This window comes from Phoxinus phoxinus, assembly GCF_949152265.1.
Source record: "Phoxinus phoxinus genome assembly, chromosome: 5".
Lineage (NCBI taxonomy): Eukaryota > Metazoa > Chordata > Actinopteri > Cypriniformes > Leuciscidae > Phoxinus > Phoxinus phoxinus.
In genome coordinates, this window is record NC_136880.1 from 27,434,088 (window position 1) to 27,449,840 (window position 15,753).

General features: G+C 38.9%; 1 protein-coding gene across 3 annotated transcripts in view; it reads left to right on the top strand.

The window, feature by feature from the left end:
* The window catches only part of dlgap1a (discs, large homolog-associated protein 1a), a 135,497-nt gene that overhangs the window by 89,778 nt on the left and 29,966 nt on the right, over window positions 1-15,753 (top strand). For 2 of the 3 annotated variants that reach the window (XM_079612501.1, XM_079612502.1), the window contains exons 4-5: window positions 1,264-2,223; window positions 9,152-9,363. In XM_079612501.1, the coding sequence (XP_079468627.1) occupies window positions 1,336-2,223; window positions 9,152-9,363 (1,100 nt within the window). In that variant the 5' untranslated portion in view covers window positions 1,264-1,335. Of the gene's footprint in view, window positions 1-1,263; window positions 2,329-9,151; window positions 9,364-15,753 lie in introns of all 3 variants that reach the window. The other variant, XM_079612503.1, reaches the window with a different exon arrangement.

The window sequence follows — 15,753 nt, forward strand, 5'->3', positions numbered from 1 at the left end:
GACATCGGTATAAAAATGAAAACGAGACTCTCAGTGGTTCTAAGAGTAATGATCAGGCTTCACGTAACATTGAATTAGTGCTCCAGTAGTCATAGTGCTACCTGGTGTCCCATCAGGCTCACCTCGCAATGATCTAATTGAATCTGACAGAGAACGGCTGAAAGTAGTTGTGAGTGGGGATAAAAAAAAAAGTATGCTAGGGGTTGTACAGACTACTCAAGTCATTTGGTTTGGCGATTAGTCAACACATTGGGTTGACTGTATAAGCGCTTGAGTTGTTCTGTCTGGTTTTATCATCAACATCATTCTCAAAACAAAAATAAAATGTGTGTAGGCTATTATTTTTAACATGAAATAAGATAAATATTTTATTGTTTTAACGGTTCAATCACGGGAAATCATTGTTTGAAAGTTTTAAAATAAGTTAACTCTGAGAGCTCCAAAGGATCTATGCAGTTCCTCTTGAATATGCTGAAAGGCAACTTCATTGTGAATTCTCAGTACAACTTTCCTTTTTACATTGTCTGTCAATCATCTAAATTTTAGCTTTCTTCCCCTCCCTCTGAGAAGGACAGAAAAGTATGTCAAGACTTCTCAGCCTTGAATAATCCTTTCAAGTACTGTCAGACAAAAAAGCATTTTGAAAGCCTGACTGTTGCTGGGTAATGTCAGACACAGATGTTCATTGAACTAACAGGGTATTTGATCAGATCAGCTCTGCTTGGTTAGGTTAGGGTACATATTGTTTTATGTAAAGTGATTGTGGTTGAACTTTGCATAACACAGGAACAGGGCCATTTATTGAACTGTTTTTGCTGATAGCGTGGTTTAATGACTAATAAGAGAATCAAAGATAAAGAAAATTATTATTTTTTAAACGTTAGAACATGTCTTGTATTGATATTGGTTTTAAATGTTTTTAAAAACGTAACACCATTTTCTTACACCTGAAATGCATGCGAGTATGGCATCTTAAAGATTATTTTTAGTTTTCAATGTTTTTAATTTTATTTAAGTTAATAAAAGTATTTTTGCACCACATTTTAGAATTTGAATTAAACTTGCCTTCTCATAAAATTATCATTTCATATCTAAAAAATATATATTATAAAATATATAATTTTTTTCTAAATAATTTTCTGAATAAATTCATAGATCTGGACAAACAAAACTGACCTGTCCTTGACCCACAAAACAAAACGCATGAAAAGATTCCCCCAGTGTACTCATGGTCGTTTATGTCTTTCTGTGTATTCCCTGCAGACCATCAGGTCACTTTGGAGCCGTACTGCGTGTGGATGCCTCCGACCCTCGCTGGATGATTCTATCTCTGTGATGAAAGGCTTATCCAGCAGCCGCAGCCACCACCACTTGGTGACCTGTGACACCTCTTTTGACTCCATGGGTCACCACATGGACCACAAGCCCTACCTCATCAGCCAGATCGACAGCCCCAACCCAGCCGACCATTCTTACTACTCCCAGAGAAGCCCCTACCAGCCTGACTGCGTGGTGCCTTACGGGACCTTCCCCCGCCGACACTACAGCTCTCAACATGAGCTCAAGGATGAGACTGCTTTGGTTCCTTACACCGGCGGAGGGGTTCCAGCCAACAAGGGCCAACAGCGTCTACCCATTGCACTGTTGGATCAGTTTGACCGTCAACTCCCAGTGCCTCGGGACGGCTATCACACATTACAGTACAAGCGTGCCGCCGCAGCTTTGGAGCAACGGAGCGACAGCCCTGGCCGAATCCGGCACCTGGTGCACTCCGTTCAGAAGCTCTTCACCAAGTCCCACTCGCTAGAGGGCCCACACCACGGTCATGGCCACGGCAAGGGCAGCATCAATGGAGGCAAGGCCAGCCCCGATGGAGAACCCCCTGCTATCCGGCACCGCAAGCGCAGCAAGAGCCGGGAGCGCTGCAAGTCGGCCGAGCCCAAGAACCGGACGCCACCTTCCGGCTACTGGAGCTCGGATGACTTGGAACGCGAGGCCTGCCTGTTTCACCATGGACCACCAGGCGTCATGACCATGGGCCGTCACCCGGATAAGTCGCAGTCACAGTACTTTCTGGAGGCCTACAACACCATCAATGACCAGGCACTTAAAAACTCCCGCAGCAACAACGATTTGGGCAAGTGCTCGACGTGCACAAGCATCCCGCTGAGCGTGGACGCCTCACAGCTCGTGAAGAAGAGCTCGTGGTCGTCCTCTCTCACGGTGAGCAGAGCACGTCAAGTCTACCAGAAGGCCTCGGTAAATGTAGATAAGGCTCTAGTGAAAGCAGAGGCTTGTCAGCAGGAGCGCTCATGCCAATTCTTGCAGGTATGCAAAAAGCCTTACGATTCTCCCCTACACCCACATGCTCGCCTAACCCACCTCCACCTTTCCACCACCCCTCCTCTTCTTCCTCCTCCACCACTGGAGAGAGCCTCCAGTTTTGATTTGAGTTCTGCCGAGAAGTAAGTGCAACCCACTAGCTGCCTTACTTTCTGTTTAGCTGACAAGCATCTGTTTGGATCCATTCAATCTCTTACTGGTATTATTTCCCTCTCTAATCCTGAAAATCACATTTTTTTTACTAATATTTTCCAGAAAGTTCTTATTTTATAGGGCTATTTGTGTGTTTGTGTGTATGTGTCTATGTAGGTGGTGGGATAGGATGGATCTGACTGGATGAGCAGTGTTCTTGTGGATCCGTATGAGGACAATAGACTTTATACAACAATTAGATCGGTGGCTTCCCAGCAAGCAATAGCCGTCATTTCACCGTCTAGGTTAACTATAGACCCGATATAGTCCAGCTATGAGTAACCCACTTCTAGCCAAAATAACCTTGAATTTGGCAAAATAACCAATTTTTTGCCAAAAATTACTTGCCAGATGTACTGTATGATATTCCATCATGTTACCAAAGTCAACAGTGTTTGGTTTCATTTCTTTGGCATGTTCTCTTCGTAGCCTGTGCATCTATTCTTGGGCTATGGTTAGACGTCTATTAAATTTTCACTGACAGCCCAAATTTTGCCTTGTTTTAGCCTAGACGTCAGGGCTGTGTTTGGATGGCTATTAGATGTCTTTAAACGCAAAAGTGCTTGCTGGGTGGTTCCATAAACTGCTTAGACTAGTCTTACAAGCTAGTTATATAATTTTTTTCTACTAAGACTGGTAATAACTTTTTTTTCTGTCAGTTACACAAAAAAGTAGATTAGTCTAATTTGAATTCTAAAATTAAGATGGATTCGCCCTTGACTAACTGCTGGCTGGTCAGACTAGTCCTTAATACACAGTCTTAACATAGTGGCTATGTTTATGCAACTGGCCACTGGTGAACAATTAGGTCCTAGCGTAGCATACTGCTAGCCGATTAGCCTTCTAACTTAGTTTATAACCTGTGCGGCAGAGTTTCAGAATTGAAGAATTTGCACACTTTCCATTCATGAGTGTGAATTTAAATTGACCACATACCATAGGAAGTTTAATTAGAATTGGAATTGGAATGACATGAAGAATTTACTGAACTGCAATTCAAAGAAATTCAAAACATAATACATTCTGGGAAAGGACGTGTCTGTCCACCCTGGTCTAAATCAATTAATTTATTAAATATTTAACCTGGAATACAAAAAAAACTCAATTTAATTCAATTAAAGTGAAAGTATAAGTATTATGGTTTTGTTTGATCAGGCATTACAAACGACTACGCCCTTGGGTCCTCCTCAACAGGCAAGTGAATTGTTCATGACAGTGGTTGATTGGACTAGAATACCAAAGAATCTCTGTTGTGATGATACTCGGTATAACAGCACTCTTATGATATTGCTTAAATATACTCTAGTTTGTTTGAGAGGAAGCACTTTCAAATTTGGTTTCTGTGTAATTGCTACATCATTAGTACTTTTGTCTTTACAGGGCATGTGTCTGTTTTTAGAATGATAATTAATATGAATCAGTCAGAAATAAAATAACATATAAGTTGGGGTGAGATGGAACTCAGTGTATCTGATATTATTTGAAGTTGTTTCTATTCCTTTTGTATATAAGGCTGCATAGTCCTCAAAGTCTGATTGAACAGACAAATGAGGTAACCCGTTACGCTATACATGCATTAAATGAGCGAACTAGAAAAGATCTTAAGACCACCTGCAGCGGACTGTGAATCAGAGTTTGCACGTGGGCAGCCCATACTAATTCAGAGGCTAAATTGAGCTGGCAGGATGTCACACATGTTCTCTATCATGCTCTGTCAATACAAAGAATAATTGGCATCTTTCTTCAGGGCTAAATCTGGACGCCAGTTGCCATAGTAACCGTGAGTGACAGGGCATTGCACTGTGCAGTTCTTGTTCTGAAGGTTTGTGGAAAGATTTTCTTAGACATTCAGCGAGTTTCGATCAAGTTAGAATTATGTTGATTTTGTGGACTTCATACAGAGATGTAGGGTTTTATGGTTGTGTGTGTGTGTGTGTGTGTGTGTGTGTGTGTGTGTGTGTGTGTGTGTGTGCGTGTGTGCGTGTGTGCGTGTGTGCGAGTGTGCGAGTGTGCGAGTGTGTGTGCAATAACTACTGAGCTCTTATGTTTGCTTTGCATTGAAGTAAATGAATGCAGGTATTTTACGGATGTAGACATTGAGAGAGACTAGCCCCCAGTATTCAAAGAGCAATAAGCGGTTTTTATAGAATGGCACCTGTTTCTGTGACATCTCTTCACAGTCAGATTCTTTGGCTTGACAGTCAGAACACTTTGAGGCCTTTTCTGCCTGTCAATCATTTTGAGCATTCACAGGGAAAGCCCATATATGGTAAGCAGGAAGCTGAGAGCATGGTAGGTAAAGCAGATCATTCGAGTTCAGTTGTTAGCTGTGAGATAGTGCTATCAAAATAGCCCTTGGTTTTGATCATGTTTTACAACATTTGCAATGATATGCAGCTGCTCTTCTCAATATAATGGTCTCATCAACGGTATTATTTAGGATGGTGGTTAGTAGGGCTGCATGTTTTGGTGAGGGAAAACAAATTGGGATTTTTCTGATAAAACTAAATTGTGATTGCGATTAAAACGCACTTTTGAGTTCAAGTTTTGCTGTTAGTTTGTAGGGCTGTGCAATTTGGCCAAAAAATTTGTGATTTATATGAGGGCTGTACAGTAACATAATGCGCATGCCGCATGCATGGGTTATTAAAAAATAGATCTGTGTGATAAATAAATGTACCACGTGTGCCATACAATTTTGCATGTGTGTGAGACAGAGCCTCTTGTTTGTGTGAAGTGAGTGCTTGTTTGTGTGTAAGGGCTGCACGATTAACCGAAATTAAATCAAAATCCCGATTTGGCTTAGTGCGATTAAAAGTTTGAATTAAATAAGTATGTGCACAGCGTGTTTCACGGTGAAGCGCAGCAGCACTGTGATCAGAGCGGATCGATCGGTTCACAGTAAATACTGGTCCATCTCCGCAAGCACGGAGTTTAAATCACTAATATATTTGAAATTTGAAAAAGCAACACGTGCCAAACATCTTTCCAAACTTTTCTAAACTTTTAAAAACCTGTTGTCTTACAAAAATAAAACATTCAATTAAATGTTTTACTCCAACTGATTGATTGATTGATTTATGTTTATTTCATTCATGGATATTTTTCCAACAAAACTTACTTCATCATCCTCACATATATAATTAATAATACCATGATGAAAAGGAGGCAGGGGGAAGAATATCTTATATTTTCTGCCCCAACTCACGTCATAACGTCAGAGTGGAGTGTTTGGGATAACTTCCTTTTGTGATCTGACGTGGCTTCATATCACAGAATGAGACAGACATTATATTATTTTATAGTATTCTACATAGTGATAAAGGCTGTCGATTAGCATTGCATTATAAATATACTTTATTCTTGTGAAAATACCCGAGATGTCTAGAAGAACACAGATAAACCATATATTGTTCCAATCATATGTTTATTGTCTTCACGTTTCATAACGTAACGATTTCCATAAATGTTATGACTTCTAAAAGTCTCACTTGTGGACTTTCTGCGCGAGGGTGCCCTCCGACTATGAGTATTAATGAAACAGACTTTACATTACATACGGTATGTGTACTTTTTTTTTTTAGTTTAAACTGCACTACTTGTGATTGTTTTCAGAGATTACGTTTTATTCTTGTGCCAAAATGTTAGATCGGATGGATCTCCACGTCAGAAATTTAAGATTCGATGCTGAATCCCTGCCAGAAGATATAAGTCTTTTTTGACTGAGAAAGCCAGGGAAGAGCAGAAGCAGGAGAAGAAGTGATGATAATAAAAGGAGCATAGTTTATTGAATAATCTTAGTTGCGTATGTTTCAATGATCAGACTTTGTCTATATGTTACATTACTCAATGCTTTGACTTCACCTGACCAGTACAATTCCAACAAGTGTTATTATACCAAGGGAAAAACAATGAAAAATATATGGTTGCTTTCTTAAAGTAAAACACACAGTTTGTAATTGAAAACTCTTAGATCCTTCAATTGTGTTGCCTGTGCTACAAAACTTGCTACCTCTGTAGCATCATGTGCAAAAAAAAGTGAACATACTGTCCTGTATAAATGACCTATACTGATGATATTGATTATTATTATTATTACTAAATAAAAATATTAAACAGATATTGTTGTATATTGTAATATTTCACCTTAAAATAATATATAGTATTAACATATTTAATAATAATAATACAAATTTGTATAATATATGTGACCCTGGATCACAAAACCAGTCAGGTAGCACAGGTATATTTGTGGCAATATATAGCCAACAATACATGGGTCAAAATTATAGATTTTTCTTTTATGCCAAAAATCATTAGGATATTAAGTAAAGATCATGTTCCATGAAGATATTTAGTAAATTTCCTACCGTAAATATATAAAACATTTATTTTTGTAACATAAATGCACAACTTTAAAGGCGATTTTCTCAATGTTTTGTTTTTTTGCACCCTCAGATTCCAGATTTTCAAATAGTTGTATCTCTGGCCAAATATTGTCATATCTAACCAATGGAAAGCTTATTTATTCACATTTCAGGTGATGTATAAATCTCTATAAAAAAAAATTAGACCCATGTGACGCAGGTTTTGTGTTCCAGGGTCACATATATAGACGACAATCTCGATGCGAGTTTGGAAATGTGTTGTATGGAGTGGCCTTTACTGTGAACCAAGAAAACAATGGATTATGAGCTGTACATGTGTAAAAGAGAGCACAGTGCTGCATTTCACTCTGAAACACGCGGTGCATGCATTTATGTAATTAAAAAAATGTGATTATCACACTAATTCATATCACGATTTCAGTGTTATTCTGATTAATTATGTGGCCCTTGTAGTTCCAGAACAAACATTTTGCTAACATTGCTTACTGCACTTTTAAAAATGTGCTACATCAGGCTAGAATAAGCAGCTAAAAGATATAAACTGAAATTCTGTTAATAAAAGGAAATGGAGGCTCTCATGTGGGACACAGTCTTTCATCCCTTGAAATGATCAAGCAAAGCCCGATCTGCTGTGAGGACACTGAGCCCTGTACCCATGTCTGCTCAACAAGATTTATCCTCATTTTCTGCTCATTAGATGCGACTTGACGAAAGGCTTGCGTGGGTGTTGGTGGTATCTTTGAAGGAAGTTTTTGTGTTTGTCGGGTCTGTGAGTTTGTGTGTGGGCAAAGAACCGGTGTTAGTGGAGTCATTCTTCCTCTGACTGCCTTTTATACACTTCCTGACGTCAAGGCCAGCCGTTTCCCCAGTAACACAAGCTCTGCGGTGATTCATATAATCACAGTGAAATTCTTTAAAGTGGGATTTTCTCTCGATGCCAGCCGAGCATCTCTTTCCATACCTTAAAACGAACCTCCATGCAGAGACTGATGCATGCAGCATACCAGCTCAAAACCCAGCGGTGCTCTCTGTTAGCATGAGTTTTGTATGGCCTTGCAGTCATTTGCATGCTGTCACTCTGACACAGATTTAATAATAATAATAATAATATCAATAATGAAGGGTCCATTACCAAAGTGCTGAATATTTGCGTTTATAACATACTGGCTGGTATTTGCGTAACACTAAGTTCACAATGACTTCACCTCTGCTTTGAGGACAAGTAATCAAATAAAGCAACTAAAATGAAACCAGATTAGATCTGTTATACATCTGCTGACGTAGAGTTGCAGTCTTTTTTTACTTGATTTATTGAAAGATCAATTTAGTTGTCATAATGGAAATTGAGTCTGAGTGACTGTGCATAAAGAGTTTATTATGAACCAACTTTATACACTTACTTTTGACACTTTATGTTTTTAATAGTGCATAAGAATATCCTCTGCTTTTTGCTTTTTATTTATATCATAATAAGTTTTAATTCTATATGTCTTGACTTATTTACTTTTTAAATATATTGTATTTATTTATTGTACTTATTAACATCTAATTTGCATTCAACCCCTGGCCCACTCAGCTACTGACACTATTGGAACACTTCATACTTCACTTCATTTTTTTTTATCACATAGGACATGCTTGGTCTGAGCATGTGTCAAGGTTTTATTACCGTTAGATATTTAGCATTTGATTACCCTAAAAAAACACATGTGGTTGAAAATGAATGCCTTTTTATTTTGTCAGTCTGAGTTGTTCCGCTCTCTTAAAACTGCAGTCCAACTTCTCATACTTTCAGAGAGTCCTATTGATGAGAGTTTGCCCTGGGAGAGCTGCACTGAGACAGATGCTTAACTACCCAGGGAGGCGTCGTTAGTGTAATCATGCAAGCTCACACCGGCAGCCTCATTAATTATCTCTGCCGGCTCAAAGAGAGGAAGAGGCTATCAGTGTGTGTGTGTGTGTGTGTGTGTGTGTGTGTGTGTGTGTGTGTGTGTGTGTGTGTGTGTGTGTGTGTGTGTGTGTGTGTGTGTGTGTGTGTGTGTGTGTGTGTGTGTGTGTGTGTGTGTGTGTGTGTGTGTGTGTGTGTGTGTGTGTGTGTGTGTGTGTGTGTGTGCGCGCTCATATATCTATGGGTGGTTTGTAGAGTTGAGCGCACAGGAGAAAGTTTGGATGGTGACATGCACCTTTCGGCAGAGGTGAATGACACAGTGTCGCCTCTGACCCCGCAGGTCCCTCAAGACGAGTGGGCGGGCTTCCCATTGGGGAAGGATGAAGATATCCCGTGCAGACGCATGCGCAGCGGCAGCTACGTGAAAGCCATGGCGGATGATGACAGCGGAGACTCGGACGGCAGCCCTAAACCCTCGCCCAAGATGCAGGCGCGACGGGCCAGCTACCTCAAAGCCACCCAGCCATCACTGACAGAGATGACCACTCTGAAGTAAGTTCTAATACGTTTTCTATGTATTAGTATTTGTAGTGTAAAAGTTCCACACTGATCTGGATTATTATCATTGACTAAAATGAAAACCGTAAAAAAATGTTTACTTGAAATATAGTAAATGTTCAATATAATCTTAAACCTATTTAGTTTCAGCTAGTTGCCAAGGCATCATTTCTCATTTTATTTTAGTTTAAATTGAAATACTAAAAAAAATAGAACTAAAACTTGAACATAACTATGTTAATGCCATTTAAAAAACTTAAAATATCCAATAAAAACAGAAAATATCCAAATAAAAGCTAATTCAAAACATTAATAAAACCATAATAGTATATCAATGGTACTAAAATAACAGTGTCTTGATCACTTGCCATTTCCAGACCGTAATCATGTAGGGTACAATGGGGCTCAAGGCACACCCTAAGAAAAATGTGCTGTTCACTACTCCCATATAGTGAACTTTTTATTGAATATTGATGGACCAACAGTTTTTGTGTGAAAAGAAATCATAAAAGTGGTTTGTTTGTTTTAAAATATTATAAATGTATGAGGTGTCAACGTGGGCCTTTTACCCCACACACGACATAAAAGGTTTACCAGCATGGGGCAAAAGGCTCAAAGTATTGATACAAATACTTTAGCTAAAATAATGTTATTACTTGTTCAAAACAATCACTTTGGCAAAGTTTGCACTATTTTCAATTTATTTGAATAAATAAAACAATAAATTTTTGTTCAATAACTATACTGTCATTAAAATATTCATTTTAAAAATACAGAAAAAAAATATTTAAAAAAAGTAAAGATTCTGAAAGCATTGAATGAGATCCCATAATAATTTAATAAAGCTTTACAATAGTAACATATAAATATATTTTTTGATATGATTAATATCATATTTTTTTAAATATGATGGTTTCATTATAAATATATGATATTTGCCATCTCAATCTTACCTGTCATGTCAACAAATGGAAAAGTTAGCCAGCTATTTATTATCCTGTTCATTATTGTGCCTTTAGCACCAACCGTAGGGGCGCCTTTTACCCTAAATACCATACTTTTAAATTCTTTCGTTATTGAAAAACTGTTACTTTATTTACCTTGAACAAAACTGAAAATCATTAACAATGTCTCAAAATATAGACATTCATTTTATCGATTCTCATTTGCTGCATAAATCTACATTTTAAAAAACATGAAATATTAAATCAAATTAGCGCAGAATGTGCCTTTTATTTTACAAAATTCTCATAAGGATTGTTTAGGTGAGATAAATCATGGTCTAGACAGTTTTGGAGTGGCCAGTGTTTTTCTATGGATCAAAATACACAAATGAAAATTGTTGGGTTGTCGAATTGATTAGTTGAGTGAATCACTTGCTGAATCAAAAGACATCATCCTGGGTGATGTTTTACTTGAAGGCTGATGCCGTAATCTAGTGGTTTATACAGAACATTTGTTGTGGAGATGGGACAAAAAGGTTATTAACAAATATTATTCAACAATAAGCAAAAAAGTGAAAGATTGATATCCTGTGTTGTTGTTTTTTAAACAATTTGGGTCAAAAATGTATTCAGTAAAATGAATCTTCTAACCTTCCAGCACCTCCAATAATAACATCTCAACTTTATTAATGACTGTTTTATTTGAACTGATTATTGATTTGACAGTTGGTTTATGAATTAATTCCACTGAGTTCCACAATTAAGAGCTCTCATGCTGTGTGTTACTTGAACTGCAAGTGAAGTGAAATAAAAGTAAGCATCAAAGTGTTTAATGTTGGCAACAGCTCTAAGCATGTTCTTCTGAGTTAGGATGCAAAGCTTGGCATCTCTTGAAGAATGACTGTGCTTTAGCCACGCAATAGTCATCCAGATGGTTATAACAACTTCAAATCCTCTGCCTGTCCAATTGCCATCTCAAAGCATCTCAAACCTGCCAAACATACAGATCTGTTACCATGTAGCTTTAGAGAGTGATGAGTTTATTAACAATCTGTTTTATGTGCTGTGCTGCACTCATCTCCCTATGGAGAGGTGTATATGGAAACAGTTTTTTTTTCTAGTCAAGATCTGATGGTGGTTTTTTTTACTTTTCACTCTTCCAGTCAGCAAAATGTGCTTTAATGCACATGGAATTTTGTGAATATTTGGGTATTTTTATTGTTCTTTTTTGCAGTAAATTGCTTTAAGAAAGCTTTTGCTAAGAACACAAATGTATACAAAAGTTTTTGCCCTATAGGTTGGAACATAATCTCTGCGATTCAAACTGAAAATCCATTAGGGGTGTCAAAGAATCACTGTTGTATAAATTAAATAATTACAAATGACTATCACATTGGTTTTTATAGATATTAAGTTTAATTTCAAATTTAAGCAAAACGCTATCTTAAAATTGGGCATTTGTACCCCTTTGACTATTCTCTGAATGGTGTTCTGTTCTTACTGTGGTTTAGTCCAGCTCTGAGATCAGATTGATTGGGTTGGACTGCACCTACATGCCCTGCTTCCCCATAGGCACCTGACTCCTGTTAATGTAGGTCACCAGGCTTTTCTGTTACTGCTGAGTAATGAGTGGCTAATCAGCCCGGGTACAGCGCTGCGCTAATTACCAACCTGCCGTATGACTTGGGGCACCTAGCACAGCTTGACGGGCAGGACCGCAGCTGATATCCACACAGACACATTGAAGAGTACGAGATTAGATGGTCAGTCAGACATGCTTCCCTCAGTGGAGATATCAGTCAGCGTCTCCACGGTAACACAACACCATTATTCCTGCCGGCCAGGGGCCGAGTACGGATTTAATTAAGGAAGCACAATATGCCACCCCACTGCAGTGGCAAAGGTACGAGTAATTACTCTAATAAGCCCACAGACTTCCTTAAAAGCCCTTGCATTGTAAAACACCCTCCCATATCTGTCGACTGAGGTCTTGTAAGCAGCAGGACCTCAAACTCGTCGCTTATTCTGAGCATTAACTGATCTATAGCGATATATTTAGCAGCACTAATATGCAATGAATGCGTCATTGTGGTTTTAAAGAGTCCAGCACATTACGGCACATGTGAGTACAGCGTGTGTGAGCGGGGGATAGTCTACGTTTAGGGAAGTCATTGTGGGGTTGCCATAGTAACAGATTTGTGCTGTAATACATTTTAAAAGGTTGGCTCAAATAGTCTGTAGGTGGGCTGAGTTCATTAAATCAATTGTTTGTTCTCATTATTAGTCGCGTCTCATTTCGAAGGCTGCATTCCCTGGAGGTCACATTTGAAGGCTGCATACGTCATTGAGGTGTCATTTATGAAGAGTAACCATTAGATTGCAAAGTAAGAAATACACCTCATGGGGAATAACAGTCAATTTTATTACAGTTACTTTTCTTAAATAAGACATCCTTGATGACGTGCGCGGCCTTTAAATGCGACCTCCGGGGGACGCAGCCTTCAAAATGAGACTGCCTCATTAGTGACATACTGTAGTTTGTGTCTTTTGACAAATATCCAATTAATTTAATACATTTTTATTTTGTGACTTAATTTACATTATTTTTTCATGTTTAACTCTCACTAAAATGGTATAAAATTTTAGACAACAAAAAAAAATAGCAGTTTAGATGAGCGGAAAGCTGGACACTTAAAATAATTAAACGCACATAGTTGGGTTTTAATGTTTTATGGGGACATTCCATAGACATCATGATTTTTATACTGTACAAACTGTATATTATTCCCCCTAAACCTGTCCATCACAGAAAACAAAAAAAAAACATCACTTAGAATAATTTCTAAGCTGTTTTCCTCATGGAAACCAAAACATTTCCTCACAAGGACAATGACTTCAGATATTGCCATCTATGTTGGGACATTTTGTCCCATAACGTAGGGTTTACCAGGACCACACACACACACTAACACACACACATATAGAATTGTGGTCAGAAGTTTACATAAACCAAATTATTTGTGCGTCAAAATCGCGTCCAGTGTGAAAGGGCCTTAAGGGGACATGTGTTCGTCCCAAACCGTCACGGTACGGACATCGCGGTTCGGTGCATACAGTCAGATAATAAATACTGTCAGTCACAGGCGATCCACACTCCAATCCAGAAGGGGGCGTGCGTGGTAATTCAAGAGCAGGAAAAAGAGCACAAGAAGAGGAGACTATCTTTGCACCAACCCAAAACAAGGGTGCTTCTCATTTCTTATTTGTGCATCCTCGTTTCCTTTCATCGGAGAATGCGAGGGAAGGATGCAGAATGAGAACGGAGGAATCTAAGGAAAGCTTGTTTGTATATTGGAATATTCTTGATTACTGGAGCGTCACTTCAAAATGTCTGCGCTCAAAGGGTCTGCCCTTTAAAGAAATGTATAAATAATAATAATAAAGCAAGATGGCCTTTTGAAATATGTGAGATATAAGAGTTATTTAAACTGTAAGGTAAAGCATAAATTAAAATTGTGGCAGATGTGAATGGGGAGGAGAATTTATATGTGCGTCAGGATTCTCGACAAGAAAATCTTCCGCATAGGATACACCTGTGCATCATCGCTCATAGCTCCTCTAGAAGCTTCTTCACTCCTTCCTCGCCTCCTCGTGGTGCAATTGAGATGTCCTTCAAGATGGCTAACTTTGATCCATTTCTATTTTCTTTATTTTACAAAAGCACAATGTTTTGTTTTTATTGTGAGTTTACACTGACAATAAAAAAAAACAATTTATACTTAGTCATGATGCACATTGTTCGTCTCACTTTCATCAATGATGTTTTCTTCAGTCATTTTATTTGTGAGATTACTACTGCCGTTTTGTCAATCCTAGATGTCAGACTGTGTAATTTATTTGCTTCAAATTCAGATTCATATCTGCTCAAGCTCTACAAAAGTGCTCTGAGATTCCACCCTAAGCCCACTGGAAAGCCCAGACAAGGATTGGGGGATTTTGCAGATTTGTAATACTGTTCTGGCATTATGAGCGCTCATAAATATTTCATCTTGTGGAATTTCCTCAATCCCGCATTTTGATGGTTTTATCTGTTTATTGACGAAGAAAAGCTTCAAATGCCAATGTTACATCTGCATGTGCAAAGGAGGTTTGTTTGCTTTAGCGTACTGTCGCAATCCTTCGAACCAAATAAAGCCCTGATTATATGCCAGGGGGACAGTGCTTTGACCTTTAACTTTGTTTATGATTAATAAAAATAAGCGAGTGCTTGATGTCTATATTTATAGAGCTTGTTCTTTACATTAAGTAGGCCATTGCTTCTTTTATAGTTCAGAACACGGAATAACTCGCATGTACATTAGTCATCAGATACAATTCCGTATCTTTGTGAAGCATGAAAATAGACAGTCTAAGATGCCTCGAGGAGCTGCCACTGCAGCAGAAAGTGTGTGAGGCACAGCGCTGCATTGTGAATGGCTGACGTAATTAACAACCGCACAGCGACCAATCCGTTGAGATGACCGCAACAGCGAGGCAGAAACTTATCGGCTTATTCCACAACGAAGACATCATGCATAACCAGTTCCCCAAAGCCAGGTTCACCGTGGGAGACCCCCCCCCCCCCCCCCCCCCCCTTAGCACTTCTTGTGAAGTTTAGACATTCTGTTCTCCAGTAGTGTAGGGAGATGCCCTGGGGCGTTTTGGAACGCACCGCTTTGTGAGGAGTTGTTGTGTTCACTTATTATGTATGTGTGAAGCCATGCAGATGGAGGGTGGGAAAACTACGCCAATGTCGGAGCTTCAACTAATTCCCATACTGCTGATGCGGATGCAAGGTGTCTGCCTGTCAGCAAAGTGTCAGCGTGAGTCTCTGGTATGTGTGTGCTGGTCTGCGTGGGTGGCCTTAAGTGAGTTTAGCTGTTTCTCTCCTTGCTCGTGTGCTTCACTCGCCCCACCTGCTTTATGCCTGAGTGATCTGAATGAACCATCCCTTTATCTATTTAAAGAGCCTCATCCATAATGTAGGCCCCTGTGCACTGGACACACGCAGAAATCCAGCATGAGTGTTTGATTTTCTCACGGCTTCCCCACGTCCCCCTGATGAACAGACTTTGATAAGGAGCATGCCATCTAAATGCTCGACTCAATCCTCGACTCGTGACGTTAAAGAACATGCTACACATTTGATTGAATGCAATTTCTCAGTTAACATCATGTCATCTAAAGCAGAATGACCTGAGCCACGTCTGTCTCTTGTTACTTTAAAGTGAGTTTTTTTGCCAAAAATCTTATATTTATTGTCAATCAACCATGTGTTTACATGGAGAAACTAAATTGTGTGCCGCCAACACACCCACATGCTTTTTTCAGCTGTTTTCATAATACAGCACATTTATTTTCTTAGTTAGTTATCGAATTATTTATCTAATGTTTCTTTTGA